We start from the raw sequence: 15,127 nt of genomic DNA, 5'->3' as shown, positions 1-15,127 counted from the left end.
CACACGTGGTGCTCACATAAACAGTGTCTGCCAATGGTGAGCTGCCTTTCTGACATAGCGCTTTGAAAACCCTGCACTGTATTTACTACGTCAACAGCGTGGGAGACTGGCACAGACGAGAAGAGATTGTTAAATAAAGTTGTTATTTTTATTTATTTTTTGGGCCCCACTTTATATTAGGTGGCCTTAACTACTATGTACTTACATCAAAAAATAAGTACAATGAATGTACTTACTGTGTTCAGATTGTATTGCAAAAAACACCTTTGCTGATATTGAGGTGGGATACGGGTAGGGTTAGGGACAGGTGTGGTGGTATGGGTAAGTTTAAGGGTAGGGTTAGGTGTAATGGACGTGCCAACTGTGTACTTACAAATGGAACTACAGAAATTAATTACAGACGTAATTACATACAGTTTTTTTTTAAAAATGTAAGTACAATATAAAAACATGTATGTACACAATAAGTGCATTGTATCAAATTATTAATTAAAATGTTGGTACATAGTAGTTAAGGCCACCTAATATAAAGTGGGTCCATTTTTTGCGCACAAAATGTATTTCCGTCGCTTCATAAAATTACGGTTGAACCACTGTAGTCACATGGTCAATTTTAACGATGTCTTTACTATCTTTCTGGGCCTTGAAAGTGGTAATTAAATTGCTGTCTATGGAGGTGTTCGAGAGCTCTTGGATTTCATCAAAAATATCTTCATTCATGTTCTGAAGATGAACGAAGGTCTTACGGGGTTTGGAACGACATGAGGGTGAGGAATTAATGACAGAATTTTCATTTTTGGGTGAACTAACCCTTTAATTTTGACTGTACAGCAGCTCTAAAGGGAAAATAGTGTCATTGTTCAGCTAAAGTCAGTTCTGTCTTGATTCAGTACCATTGCAAAGAGCATCAATTATTAAATGAGTTCATTTCATCTATAAAGCAGCTCTAGAGAAAACAGTGATGTCATCGTCCAGCTCAGTTCAGTTCTCATACAGCGTCAGTACAGTCAGATCGATAATATTGTTGAATATCAAGTGTCCCCAACTAAGCAAGCCAGAGGCGACAGTGGCAAGAACCCAAACTCCATCAGGTGACAGAATGGAGAAAAAACCTTGGGAAAAATCCCAGTTCTCCTCTGGCCAACGAACAAACACAGTGTGATTATGATTCAGGCTGCATCACAAGTCAGAAATCATTTTGTGGATCAGTAGCATTCATAATATTACATCCATGAATCCTATACTAACCATACCTTAAGTCCTGAAAATGATCTTTGTTGTGTTTATATACGAATTGAAACGTCACTGAACATGAAGCAGTGGGAGGTTTGTTTGTATTGATCGTGTTGCTGGTTTCTCCTCAGGTGTGGCGAGAGGTTGAAGAGGTGTGAAGGAATGACTGAATATAAACTGGTGGTGGTGGGTGCTGGAGGCGTGGGCAAGAGCGCTCTCACCATCCAACTCATCCAGAACCACTTTGTGGATGAATACGACCCCACTATAGAGGTAACGTGTGTCTGTGCCTGCGTACGCTCCGTGATCTCAGCTTGTGATATACAGTTTTATCTATATAAATAATTTATATGCTAAGGATGCTAGGGCTGCTCGATTATGGAAAAAATCATAATCACGATTATTTTGGTCAATATTGAAATCACGATTATGTAACACGATTATTTCACATGACTTTGGGAATGTGTTGTATTTATTAAAAATACACCTTTCAACAATTCAATTGAAATTGTAACATTTGTTGTACTTTTTGAACTATTAAAATAAATAATATAACATATATTCGAATCAAAGTATAAAAATATTCACGTAAAAATGATAACCACAAATAAATAAGATCAACAATATGGTTCGGCTATGCTTTTCATGTACGTCTAACATTAGTTTTCAGGTACAGAAATGTATCAAATGTAAAATAACATTGCATATTTGAGTGCATAAATTAAAGATTAATCATATTAAACTTACAAAAGCTATTCAATCAAGAGCGGTGAGTGATGTCCTTGTCTTTTGTTGTTTGACATTAAACAGACAGCAGTAAAGGCTACTGCCCCTTTAAGACCTCGCGTCTTCTTTATCGACTGTATAAAGTTCACTTAAGGCATATACAGACTATGTCTGCTAAGATACTCATCAAGATGGACATGTTGACATACGTTTTGTGTGAGTTTGTCCGTTTAAGAGCAAGACTTGAAAGAGAACTCAATATTTGCGCGCTGAGTGACGTGTGCGCGCTCTCGGATGAGCGCACAGAGACACATTTTCTCACAGCGCGCGCGGCTTCTCATTCTAAACCTAAACCCTAAAGCACTAAACCCGGGTGATGACGGTGAAAACGACTGGTCATATTCGAAAATATGGCAGCACTCGCAATCTCGCATGCATTGAACAAAGTTTACAAAGAGAGAATTATTTGAAAAATATGAAGGGAAAAAAGGACGTTTACACGGCTCCCCTGCTCTCGTCAGTTTTTGTTTCTTTATTAGATTGTCATAGGTCACTCTGTTTAATTTTCAAGTGGTTAAACAAATTCGTGGCGTTCCCTTGCGTTGCAGCCACTACCATGTAGCAAATCTTAGCATGTTTCTGCTCGTCGTCTGATTCCTCGAAGCCAGACTGTTCCCAGACAACGGAGTTGGTTTTGCCTTTTTTGCTCACCAAACGCTGCTGTAACTGCCCTCCTTCTGCCATCTTTACTCGCGCCGAGTTTTTAAATTCCAGCGGATGATATGCACACGAGACTCACGACCTGAGAGAGATTTGTGGGTTCGGGAGGGGCGGATGTGCGCGTGCGCGTTTCATTCAGAACGCAAGGCAAAATAATCGTTTTTTCTCGATTGTACTATTTTGGTGATCGTTGGGAGGCAAAATCGAAATCGAAATTCGATTAATTGCACAGCCCTAAAGGATGCTGATACACATAATCGAAAAATGTCAGGTTGTTGTAACTGATATAATAATTTACCTATTTGTGTTTTTACCCCATTTAAGATAATTCAGTTAATTCATGTATGCTACATGTAACTTTTTGATTAATAGAGAGAATAAGAGAGTGAATGAAAGAGTGCAAAAAGACCCAGATACACTTTGAAAAACCATAATGATTTATATTTAAAAGCGGTCGATGGATTTCATGGGAAATTGCATACATAATAATTTCCCTGTGCATTTCTCATCACTCTGACATATTATGTATGATGTAGCATGAAGATGAAATATAGTTGTTAAATTAAACGAAATATTGACCATGCAAAAGAGTCTGTAATAAAACCTGAATCAACATTTGATTTGCTTGACACCAACATTTTTAAGTATTGAAAAGTGACCTGGAGATGGCTTTTTACTTGCTCAACAGATAAAATATATTATTCAATTGATAAATAGCCATGTAGCTCTGTAACAGTAGCGTGAGTTCATTATATAACATTAGATCTTATCAGGCAAGCAATCGTTATGTCTAATGTTAACAAATTCTAATGTAAACTTTTGTTATATAATTTATTTAAAAACATCAGTGTTTCCAGTAAGTCAAAACAACAGCATAATATATGGCACATGCACAGATGACATCTTTTTTTTTGATTTCCATGTTTACACCATTTCATATAAATCCAAACAGTCATGCTTAAAGATGGCCATCTATAAATATATTCACAAAAGCCATAGCATTCTAGTTAGACACATATTGTATGTATACTCTCACAGATTTGATGATTATATAATAAAAATATTTAATATGTGTTACAGTGACGATAAAAAAGAACTGAAATCGAATGCATTACTGATTTGTTAATGTTTCTCTCGGCTGCATGAACATATCAATTTGCTCTCTCATGTCACTAGCTTTAAATATGCAACTTTGCTTGCAAACGAATGCATAAAAATGACCAGCTGGATATAAACTAATGAAAATAGATGGTAACAATCGTGACATTAATAAACATTTGGGTCGGTTTTTGTCACATTGTTTTAACCGCTACAGGTTCTACTAATGTTAGCATCCTCTTAGCCTCCACAGCAAATTGCTGTTCTTTCTCTACTAATGCAGCATTTAGTCAACAAATGATTTACTTTAAAATGATATATGAAAACAACATGTACTGTATACATACCGTTTTGTTGTCTATGTTTTAAATCCGCTTCTGAAGTGTTTCGCTCTGCAGCGTGGAGTCTCACGTGTAGGCCTGTCACGATAACAAATTTTACTGGACGATAAATTGGCCAAGAAATTATTGCGATAAACCATAATATTGTCGTTCTGAGACCATTTTCATCTAAAATAATGATAATGGCATAATAATGCAGGTACACCATTTCAAAGATCAATAAACTTTGATTTCTAAAGACTATTTAACACTGAAAACGGAAAGCATTTTATATATATCCACGATAAATGAACTAAACAACCAAAACAAAAAAAGCAATGGACTCTCAGTCTGTTAACAAAAAAATGCACTCGAATAAACAGCTGGGAAAACTGCAACGGATGATTATGTTTTAGGTAGTGCTGGGAATCGATAAAAAAAAAATAACGAATTAATCACATTTTTTTCTGTAATTAATCACGATTAATACGTTTTTAAAGAATTAGCTTTTATTTTAATATTTTCAGTTTCATTTGAATTTTAGTTTGTTTTCTTAATTTTGTTATGTGCTTGTTGTTTATATGTTGTTAATATACTTTTAATATGTATTCATATATAGCTTAAATTTTCATTTTTCGTAATTTTAGTATTTCCACCTAAACGTTTTTATTTCTGTTAGATTCTAAGGCAACATTTCTCATTTTTCTTTGTTTTTCCATCTAATATTTACATATTTATTTAATTTCAGCTATATTTCTAATGCCAACATTTTTAATAGTTTTAATTTTATATAACAATAACAAACTAATATCTTGTACTGTATGCTGTGCTTTATTATATTGGCCAACGATCCATCTGTTTGCTAGATATCACATCAGCGTTGTCGACCACTACATTCTGGCCCTACCATTCACTCACTCTCTCTTTTTCTCTGCACACTCAGTGTCAAATAAACCCCAGGAGTTTCCCCTCGGCCTGCGTTTGCTCCCAGCGTGAGGGATGTGTGTGTACGTGCTTCTACGTGTCCCTCTTTCTCTCTCTCTGCTCTGTTTTCTCGCCACACCCATCTCTGGACAAACAATGTCCTTTTTATGGCTGAAATTGCTGTGTGCTAACACACATGAGCAGAGAGACGCATGCTTATGTGTCTGACGGGACACATCTCTACTGTCTGTTTGGTGTTTCAATACTTTATTGGGCCCATTTTTAGAAAAGTATTTTAAAAGACCTCAAATCAAGTTCATGGCTGTAAAATAACTCAATCTTATTGGCTATTAAGTAAGAAAAAAATAGATCATATTTGTCTTCTTGATGAAAGCAAACTTGAGTTTGTTGTTGATTTGGCGGGGTGTGTTTGTGCAGGACTCCTACAGGAAGCAAGTGGTGATAGATGGAGAAACGTGTCTACTGGACATCTTGGACACTGCAGGTCAGGAGGAGTACAGCGCCATGAGGGACCAGTACATGAGGACAGGCGAGGGATTCCTTTGTGTCTTTGCCATCAATAACACCAAGTCCTTTGAGGACATTCATCAATACAGGTGTGTGTGTGTGTGTGTGTGTTTGTTTTTGCCGGACCGTTTGATCTTCAGTTTTTTACTCTTTGGAATATGCCCTCAAAAACACTGTATTTTTTTATAATTAAACACTGTGTTGTCAAAGTTGATATTGTGGCTTTATGAATGGCCAGGCTCTCCATCATGACGTTACCCCCCGTTTTTATAGCATCAAATAACTAACTAAAACCCAGTTATTGTCTCCCAAAAGAAAGAATCGACTCTGAACGTGTCGTCAGGAATTCCAATCTCAGTTCTGTGACTTGCATATGTAACGCAGTAACACTTTGCATAATGCCCGCCTATGGTCTTCATTGGCTGTACGTGAACAACGTCTACTTTGACCCGCCTTCAAACACTGTAGTCATAGTGGTCCATGTTACTGCCTTCACAGTGTGTACAGTCGCTGAACTTTAAGAAGGCTCCGGAGCTGAAATTCAGTTAGGTTAATGGGCGTTTCGTTTCCGGCACACGCTGTAAGCGGTAGACCAATCAACACAAACTGGGCCATCTGACCAATCAAAGCAGAGTAGACCAATCACAACAGCCTGATCATCTGACCAATCAAAGCAGAGTAGACCAATCACAACAGCCTGATCATCTGACCAATCAAAGCAGAGTAGACCAATCACAACAGCCTGATCATCTGACCAATCAAAGCAGAGTAGACCAATCACAAGAGACTGGGCCATCTGACCAATCAGAGCAGAGTAGACCAATCACAACAGACTGGCCATCTGACCAATCAAAGCAGAGTAGACCAATCACAAGAGACTGACCATCTGACCAATCAAAGCAGAGTAGACCAATCACAAGAGACTGACCATCTGACCAATCAGAGCAGAGTAGACCAATCACAACAGACTGGCCATCTGACCAATCAAAGCAGAATAGACCAATCACAACAGACTGGCCATCTGACCAATCAGAGCAGAGTAGACCAATCACAACAGACTGGCCATCTGACCAATCAAAACAGAGTAGACCAATCACAACAGACTGGGCCATCTGACCAATCAGAGCAGAGTAGACCAATCACAACAGACTGGCCATCTGACCAATCAAAGCAGAATAGACCAATCACAACAGACTGGCCATCTGACCAATCAGAGCAGAGTAGACCAATCACAACAGACTGGCCATCTGACCAATCAGAGCAGAGTAGACCGATCACAAGAGACTGGGCCATCTGACCAATCAGAGCAGAGTAGACCAATCACAACAGACTGGGCCATCTGACCAATCAGAGCAGAGTAGACCAATCACAACAGACTGGGCCATCTGACCAATCAGAGCAGAGTAGACCAATCACAACAGACTGACCATCTGACCAATCAAAGCAGAGTAGACCAATCACAAGAGACTGGGCCATCTGACCAATCAGAGCAGAGTAGACCAATCACAACAGACTGGGCCATCTGACCAATCAGAGCAGAGTAGACCAATCACAACAGACCGACCATCTGACCAATCAAAGCAGAGTAGACCAATCACAACAGACCGACCATCTGACCAATCAAAGCGGAGTAGGCTTGCGGAAAGGAGGGATTTAGAGAGACTGAATCATTGGAGTCGTTTGAGAATCATTGAAAAATTTGGTGATGTACAATGTATATTATGCAAAAATGTTTTTTTGATGAAAATGAACCTGTTGTTGGAGACCTCCAAAACAAAATCAGAAACCTTTAAAATAGCATAATAGTGGCACTTTAGATTTGGTTTCACCTCAAAATCAAAAGACAAAAATCAAGAAATTCTAGTCTACTAAAAAATTAAGCCTATTTTTGCACCATTAAGATTTTGTGACGTTGATTTCTTGACCAAAAAATAAATAAATGAATTACCATAATGCACAAAGTCTATTATTCTTATTATTGTAATGTGAACGAAAATAATATATTAGTTAAAATTAGAAGTATATGAACTGCTTGCAGAATGTGAATAATTGTGAAATAATCTGTGAAAATGTGAATAACTAAATAAGAGAGATCATACAAAATACATGTAAACAGTTTTTTTATGTAAAATATCTTATTCAGGACAATACTAAATAAAAAATAACATGCATTTTATATGATCTCTCTTATTTCGTTAAAATTATTCATATTTTCACCGATTCTGCAAGCGGTTCACATACTTTTTCTTGAAACTGTACGTGTTGTACTGCTTTGAAATGTGTTCATTCAGAAAAATGTATTTTATATAATTACTATATATTTTATATTATATATTTAATTAATGTAATTATGTAATTTATCTATTAATTGTATGTATGTATGTATGTATATATTAATGTATGTATATAATTTAAAGTATAATTAACATAATTTATCATTTATTTCTCTTTTATTTTGGTGTGAAATGTGACTTGGCGTGTTAAAAAAAAGCTGATGTGTTAAACTGCAATCACACAAAGTAACATATTGCTCCCTTATGTCAGACCATCAACCCTTCGACCTCCGTAATCACGTTAGCATTGCTTCACAATATCACCTCTTACTGTTATTTATCAGCTTGTTTGACGTCACAACAGAAACGCAGCATGGATTACATCGTCGGATCCTCAAATTGGATCTTTGACTCAGTAGTTGTACTTGAAAGGACAGCAGAAAGTGAGATGGAGTATTATAGTGCAGTGCCAGTGACATCGATCCCAACTCAATTAGACTAAAGGAGAGCGAGAGAGCTTTCAAGGGCATGAAAGGAAAAAGGAAAAGGAGGATAACTGGATTATATCAATCAGTTTGTTGTTTGTGGGTAATGGGGTCTAGATAATGGATTTTTAATGTATGAAGTACAGTACAACATGGGGAATAGTAATGCACTGTTTAATATCGGCCTCAGATGGCAGTTGTGTACAATACTCAGTTTGCATTCTAGTTTATTCACATTCTAGTTTATTCACATATCTGTATGATATGTTATATTGCTGTCTGATGCCTAGATTTACATTTTCACATTGCATTAAAGGTGAACTATGTAGGATTTTTGCAGTAAAATATCTAGAAACCACTAGGCCAGTGTTATATATTTTGTTCAGTTGAGTACTTAGAATATCCCAAATGTTTCCAACTATTTGTAAATCGTGAGAAATTGCTATTTTAACCAAGGAACCGGGACGTGTGGGCTATGCGTGTGAGGGAGTCGCCTGTCGATTGCGTCATATCTGCGTCACCCTCGGTTTCCGGTTTTATTCACTGAAACGCTTTACTCTCACTGCAGTGTGAACAAGTGTCACAGCAGCAGCCGCCGATCGAACGTCATAACTTCCTTTTCAACACTCTCAGATATATCTAATACGATAAACAGAGTTGCATTACCTCATACTCATGACTGGAAAAGAGGAAGTGGCGCCGCAACCGTGTCATAATAAAAGTCCCGCCAGCGACTATGCCATAATAACAGTCCCGCTCTTCAATCGCTCCTGCGGCCTTGCTCAGCTCCACAACACTCGGTCCTGCTCTGCTTCAGACTACAGTAATGTTAATAATCGCATCCATGAACATGATTTCTGCCCGAGTCCTATCCTGACTGTTTTCCACCGGCTGTGAGGTGAAGACCACATGTCCCGAGATTCTGCGCTCAAACGTGCCGTCATCAAACTACGCCTTTGTTTTGAACAGGCGACCTCTAGTGGACGGAAAAGTTACATAGTGTAGCTTTAATGCAGTTATTAGACAATTTGTGACTTGAATGTGACCAATTTATGCGTTTCATGAGATTTTAACCTTTGACCGTTGCGTTGCTAGTGCCATACTCTACAGCAAGACCGCAAACTAACCATCATAAAACTACATACTGTAATGCAGGACTGTACGTAACTATTTTTGCACATAGCACTGGTGCTACAGAGGTTGAATGTTTTGTAGCACAGGCCAGCACAATTGTAGCACAAGTATAAAACATATGGTAGGGGAGAACCGGGGCGAAAGTAACAAAGCAATTTTCTCAGAGCCCTTGACTATATTTGCATTTCAAGTTATGACAGCACGTTCAGCTGCCAAATATCACGTGATTCCGTCATTGTTTTCCGCGGTTAGGTCCGAAATATAGTTTTCAAGTACGGCAAGTAAATTAATGAAGCGGTACTTTTTTTTCTAATTACAAGTTTTGTTTCATGTGTCACAGTAATGATCAATCTACGGGTTATTTAGTGCTGTTACACACCCTGAAGGTTTGTCTTTTCAGAGTTTTTCAGTATAAAAGTAAATCGTGTTTAAATGTCAGGACTTTCTGTCGGGACGAAAGTAACACGCTATTATATATATAATGCATATTATGCTAATTCAATTTAATTTAATTTTCATATTGTTCATTCTGTTGAAGAAAAAACTGATCAAATAGATTTACATTGCAAATAAAAAAATATTCTAAACAATTCAAGTTTGTCCTGTCAGGTTACATTTGAAATATTTGATAAACTTTATCATTTAAAATGAAAATGTAATTTAATATTTATTTTGCAAAGATAAAGGACAAAATATGTTGCAGTTACATATCACCCTGACATGGTCATAGTCAGGTATGTTTAAAAAAAAAAAACAAGAGAATCACAAAAAAATCTAGCTTGTATTGTTGTGTTACTTTCATCCCACCTGATGGGGTCAAAAGTAACAATGTGCAGCTTATGTTCAAAGTGAAATTATACTGTAGTCGTTCTACATTTGTACAAAATACCACCTGCTATTTATAGACCACACTTGTGAGTTATTGACCACAGCAAAAATATATCTCGGTCTAAAATATTATCTTTTAAAATTACGTTTTTCTGAAAAATGGTACTTTCGTCCCTGCTCTCCCCTACATCTCATAAAACAACTACAAGTAGCACTGTTTGTCGCTTAAACAGGCAGGTGACTGGCAAAAGGACTGATAATGTCTCATACAGGGCATGCAAAATCCAACCCTTAACAAGAACTTTACAGACAAATATTTTATTTCCTTGCCCAAATTGGCAAACTGCAGGAATGTAACACTTATTGCTTAAAGCTACACTGTGTGATATTTTCCCCCATCTAGCGGTGAAAAGGTATATGACCATCCAGTGAATATTAGTTTCTGTTCCTCTCAATTCCGATTTCGTTTTAACTCCTACGGTGGCCGATTTAGTCCAAGATTAACATGGCTTCCAGTTCAACCTCGTCCACATTCGACACGGTGCCATCGAGTGTTAAAACGCGGCACATTGCAGCATCAACTTACCTCACACACGAACAATTGGCTGTTTCAAATTGGACATTTTGGTATCATGGAAACGGTACTTTAAAACCTTTTAGTGAGCTCCTCCCTCTAGCTGGTGGTGTCTCATATTACAACATTTATTTTGACTATTTTATAATATTTTTTTTCAGAAATTAGACAAAACACATAGTCGGAAGGGTCTGAGAGTCAATGTTCCATATTTGGTGACTGTTTTGTGATAGAAGTGATATTGTGACAGAAATGTGTTCATTTTTTTATAGGAGAATGCATCAACAAAAATTCAATGGAATGTGTGTCACCCGGTAGCTATTTTTTTTTTCTATAGCGCCTAAACAAAATTAGCCTGGTCCTAGCAGACTCTCGTACATCTCGTACATAACGTTTGCTCGTGACGTATGTCATCTCAAACTAGCGCACGACATCAACGTCATCGTTCTCAGCCACTCCGTCTGTTCGCTGATTGGACCGGTTAAAATTTGACCGGAGAAAACCAGAGAATATACTGCAATCCCAGACGGAGTACTGAAGGAAAATGAAAATTGAGCGGCTGTATGTTGGAGGGCGGAGCCAGGCTAAAACAAAATATCATAGGATCTTCAATTCTTGTGATATCAACTTCAATTTTATGAGGCTTTGATTTTATAGTAATTTGAGAGTAAACAATATTTTGTAAAATATATATCTATTAAAATAATATTTTGTATAAAATATACATTTGTTTTACTGTAAATGTAAACTTTTTTTCTACACTTTCATTTTTTTAAGTGTCTTCTTTAAAACGAAAACCAACCTTAGGTCTGCATGCCAAAGCATTCATGAATTACAACCATTTAAGTTTGGATAGTGCATTTTCACGTCTGTTCTCAAAAAGGGGGGTGACAGTTAAGTCGGCAGCCATCTTGGGAAGTCTTAGCTAACTGTTGAAATGAAGTCAAGTTTCTACACATTTTGTTTACGATCAAATGTCCACCCACAGTCTCGTTGTATTTGACGGTGACATTTTGTCTTCACGTACAGGGAGCAAATCAAACGAGTAAAGGATTCCGATGACGTGCCCATGGTGCTGGTGGGTAACAAATGCGACCTCCCGGCTCGGACAGTGGACACACGGCAAGCGCAGGAGCTTGCCCGCAGCTACGGGATCCCTTTCATCGAGACATCAGCCAAAACCAGACAAGTGAGTCGGATAGAGGGATGAAAGGATGTGAAGAATATCATATTCATTGTTTTTTACAGCAAAAACTAGTCAGACTGTGTCCAATGTCGAATCGCTATAGTTTTTTAGTTTATGCCAAGTCTTCTGAAGTTATGCGACAGCTTTGTGTAAGGAAGACACATAATTTAAAATTGTTATTGAGTTAAAAACTACACCTCCAATAGATGTCATATGCAGATGTGGTGCACACAGATTATGTTAAACTCCAATGTTTGCTGCGTCCCACAACAAATCACAGTCTCCAGTGTGAATATGCAGAAGTGTTTGAGTGCTACTGCAATTAACTGAAATGAGGTTTGCTTGTTTATTAAAGGAATAATCATTGAATAATTAATAAAATAAAAGTATTATATTTGGTAATTACTATGCAATAACTATATTATTATAATCAGTGTTAGGTGTAATTCATTACCAAGTAATCCAGTTACTGTTATTTAATTACGTTACCCTTGAAAAAGTAAAGTACGGGATTACATGAACACACTCTTGAATATGTGGTTTACTTACGGGGATGTTTTTTATACCCCAACCCCTAAACCTACCCATCACACAACTATATATACAACATTTTTTCTTTTTGAGGATTAAGGAAGTGTATAAAAATCACATCCCTGATTTTAGTAATTATATACAGTGTTGGGTAAGTTACTCTAAAAAAAGTTATATATACACACACACACACCATCTAGTGGCTGTATGCGGACCACCCATAGCAGGGTACAAACACGTGTGTGTGTGTGTGTGTGTGTGTGTGTGTGTGTGTGTGTGTGTGTGTGTGTGTGTGTGTGTGTGTGTGTGTGTGTGTGTGTGTGTGTGTGTGTGTGTGTGTGTGTGTGTGTGTGTGTGTGTGTGTGTGTGTGTGTGTGTGTGTGTGTGTGTGTGTGTGTGTGTGTGTGTGTGTGTGTGTGTGTGTGTGTGTGTGTGTGTGTGTGTGTGTGTGTGTGTGTGTGTGTGTGTGTGTGTGTGTGTGTGTGTGTGTGTGTGTGTGTAGTCATATTGCATGGAAATCAGGTTTTTCTTTCTTTTCTGGTCCTTAGATAATCACGTCTATTGAATAAAAATAAATACATATTTTAAAATAAGAAGAAATAAAAATAATTCAGCATCATTTTTTTTTAGAGAACTAGCCTCAAAACGGTTTTATTTTAGTATATAAATGATTATTTTTGGTATTTTAGGACATCGTTAAAATAAATGAAAATGAGAAATTTTGCTTTGGCAACTAGCTGAAATGAAACAAGTTTTATTTTTATGTACAGTATATGTATTTTATTTCCGTTAACATAAGGACAGAATTTTTGATGGATCTATATTTTGGCTTCTGAGTCTAGAATTAGTCTAAAGGGTTTTATGGTTATGGGATATTCTTTGGATTTACAGTATTTACTGCTGTAATTCTCCTTATGGCCACCTACACACACACACACACACACACAGGGTGTGTTGTATAACACTGCAGGGAATGACTCATTGCTGCTTTGTGTTATGCTCATTTGACAAGAACTGCAAGGAAAAGTTGCAGGTTATTAGTTTACTAGTTGCAGGTTTCCATGTAGTTATTCAGATCTGTCATTATTTTGGTATTGTCACGTTTGATACTCATTTTTGGGATGTGTGAGTTTCTGATCAATCACTGCTCTTGAAATCTCTTGATAGCATCAGCATTGAGGGCTGGCTTTTCTCATCATAAGTGTGGTTAACATCTCTGCAGGGTGTGGAGGACGCGTTTTACACGCTCGTACGAGAGATCCGTCAACACAAAATGAGGAAGCTGAACCCACCAGATGAGAGTGGACAGGACTGCATGAGCTGCCGCTGCGTCGTGTCGTGATTAAGGTGCTTAAATACACATAATGACATGTTAAGCCCCAATAAACAGACCATGTGAAAGATAGTGAAGCAACTGCATAACACATTGGTTTTCTGTCTTTGTGTCTAAAGTTGTGCTGCTTATTATTTTTGTGGAAACTGCGATACGTGATCAATAGAATGTTAAAAGCATTTATTTGAAATGGAAATCTTCTGCAACATTATAAATGTCTTTACTGTCACTTTGATTAATTTAATGTGTCCATGCTCAATAATTTGATACTTTTATAAAAAGATCTGAGCCAAACTTTTTAACATTTCTAAATGTGTGTATGTATATGTGTCAAGTCAAGTCAAGTCAAGTCAACTTTATTTATATAGCGCTTTTAACAATGTAGATTGTTTCAAAGCAGCTTTACAGTGTTAAACAGGAAAATAATGCAGTATAATTTTATTCAGCTGTAATGCCATTCTGGAAAAAATGCTGATGTCATCAGTTCATTTCAATTATCATACAGTGACAGTGTGGGCTTTAGATCAATAATTAGATCAGTAATTTAGTTTAAATGGTTAATTTAGTTTATTAATTAGATTTATTTCGATGTTTAGTTGAAAAATTTAGTGTGTATGCTGTGTGAACAAATAAATAACAAATAAATAATATTTATTTTCTTTAGAGCCTTTAAATGTACATCTCAAAGCATTTTAGAGAAACAAATATAACCACAAAATACACCATATAAAATAATACAATAAACAAAAGAGAATTTAAAATTGATACAAATGTTCAATTAAAAGCTACCCTAAAAAAAAAAAAAAATATATATATATATATATAAAATCAAATTAATATATGAAAAACAATTAATACATTAATATAGTATATAATAAATACAATTTTATAATTAATATTTTTAAAGTCACACATGTATATATGGAATATTCAAATTGTAAAGTAGTATTTTTTTTCTTTTTTTTATCATAATAGTGTTTGTTGTCTGCCTTTAAATTTATTAATTTAAAAGAAAAACAAAAACGTTGTATATTTTTTTTTCCTTAAAATTAATAAATAATTTAGTTAAAATGTATTGCAGTTCTAGAAAAACACTAAAAAGTAAAAGTCAAGACACATTATAGTATTTTTTGGAATTAAAGTAATGAGAATTGGCAGTGAAATTTTGTGAAAAACAAATGTCATGATGAAACCATTTTTAATAGTACAAAAATGATTCAGTTTCTTAATATAA

The 15,127-nt window shown here is 36.3% G+C and overlaps 1 protein-coding gene across 1 annotated transcript in view; it reads left to right on the top strand.

Moving 5' to 3' along the window:
* The window catches only part of hrasa (HRas proto-oncogene, GTPase a), a 33,196-nt gene that overhangs the window by 17,195 nt on the left and 874 nt on the right, over positions 1 to 15,127 (top strand). The window contains exons 2-5 of the mRNA XM_079809889.1: positions 1,365 to 1,506; positions 5,460 to 5,638; positions 11,873 to 12,032; positions 13,783 to 13,907. Of these exons, the coding sequence (XP_079666015.1) occupies positions 1,396 to 1,506; positions 5,460 to 5,638; positions 11,873 to 12,032; positions 13,783 to 13,902 (570 nt within the window). The 5' untranslated portion in view covers positions 1,365 to 1,395 and the 3' untranslated portion in view covers positions 13,903 to 13,907. The remainder of the gene's footprint in view (positions 1 to 1,364; positions 1,507 to 5,459; positions 5,639 to 11,872; positions 12,033 to 13,782; positions 13,908 to 15,127) is intronic.

This window comes from Gobio gobio (assembly GCF_949357685.1).
Source record: "Gobio gobio genome assembly, chromosome: 25".
NCBI classification, from domain to species: domain Eukaryota; kingdom Metazoa; phylum Chordata; class Actinopteri; order Cypriniformes; family Gobionidae; genus Gobio; species Gobio gobio.
This window is presented reverse-complemented; position numbering and strand designations above follow the sequence as displayed.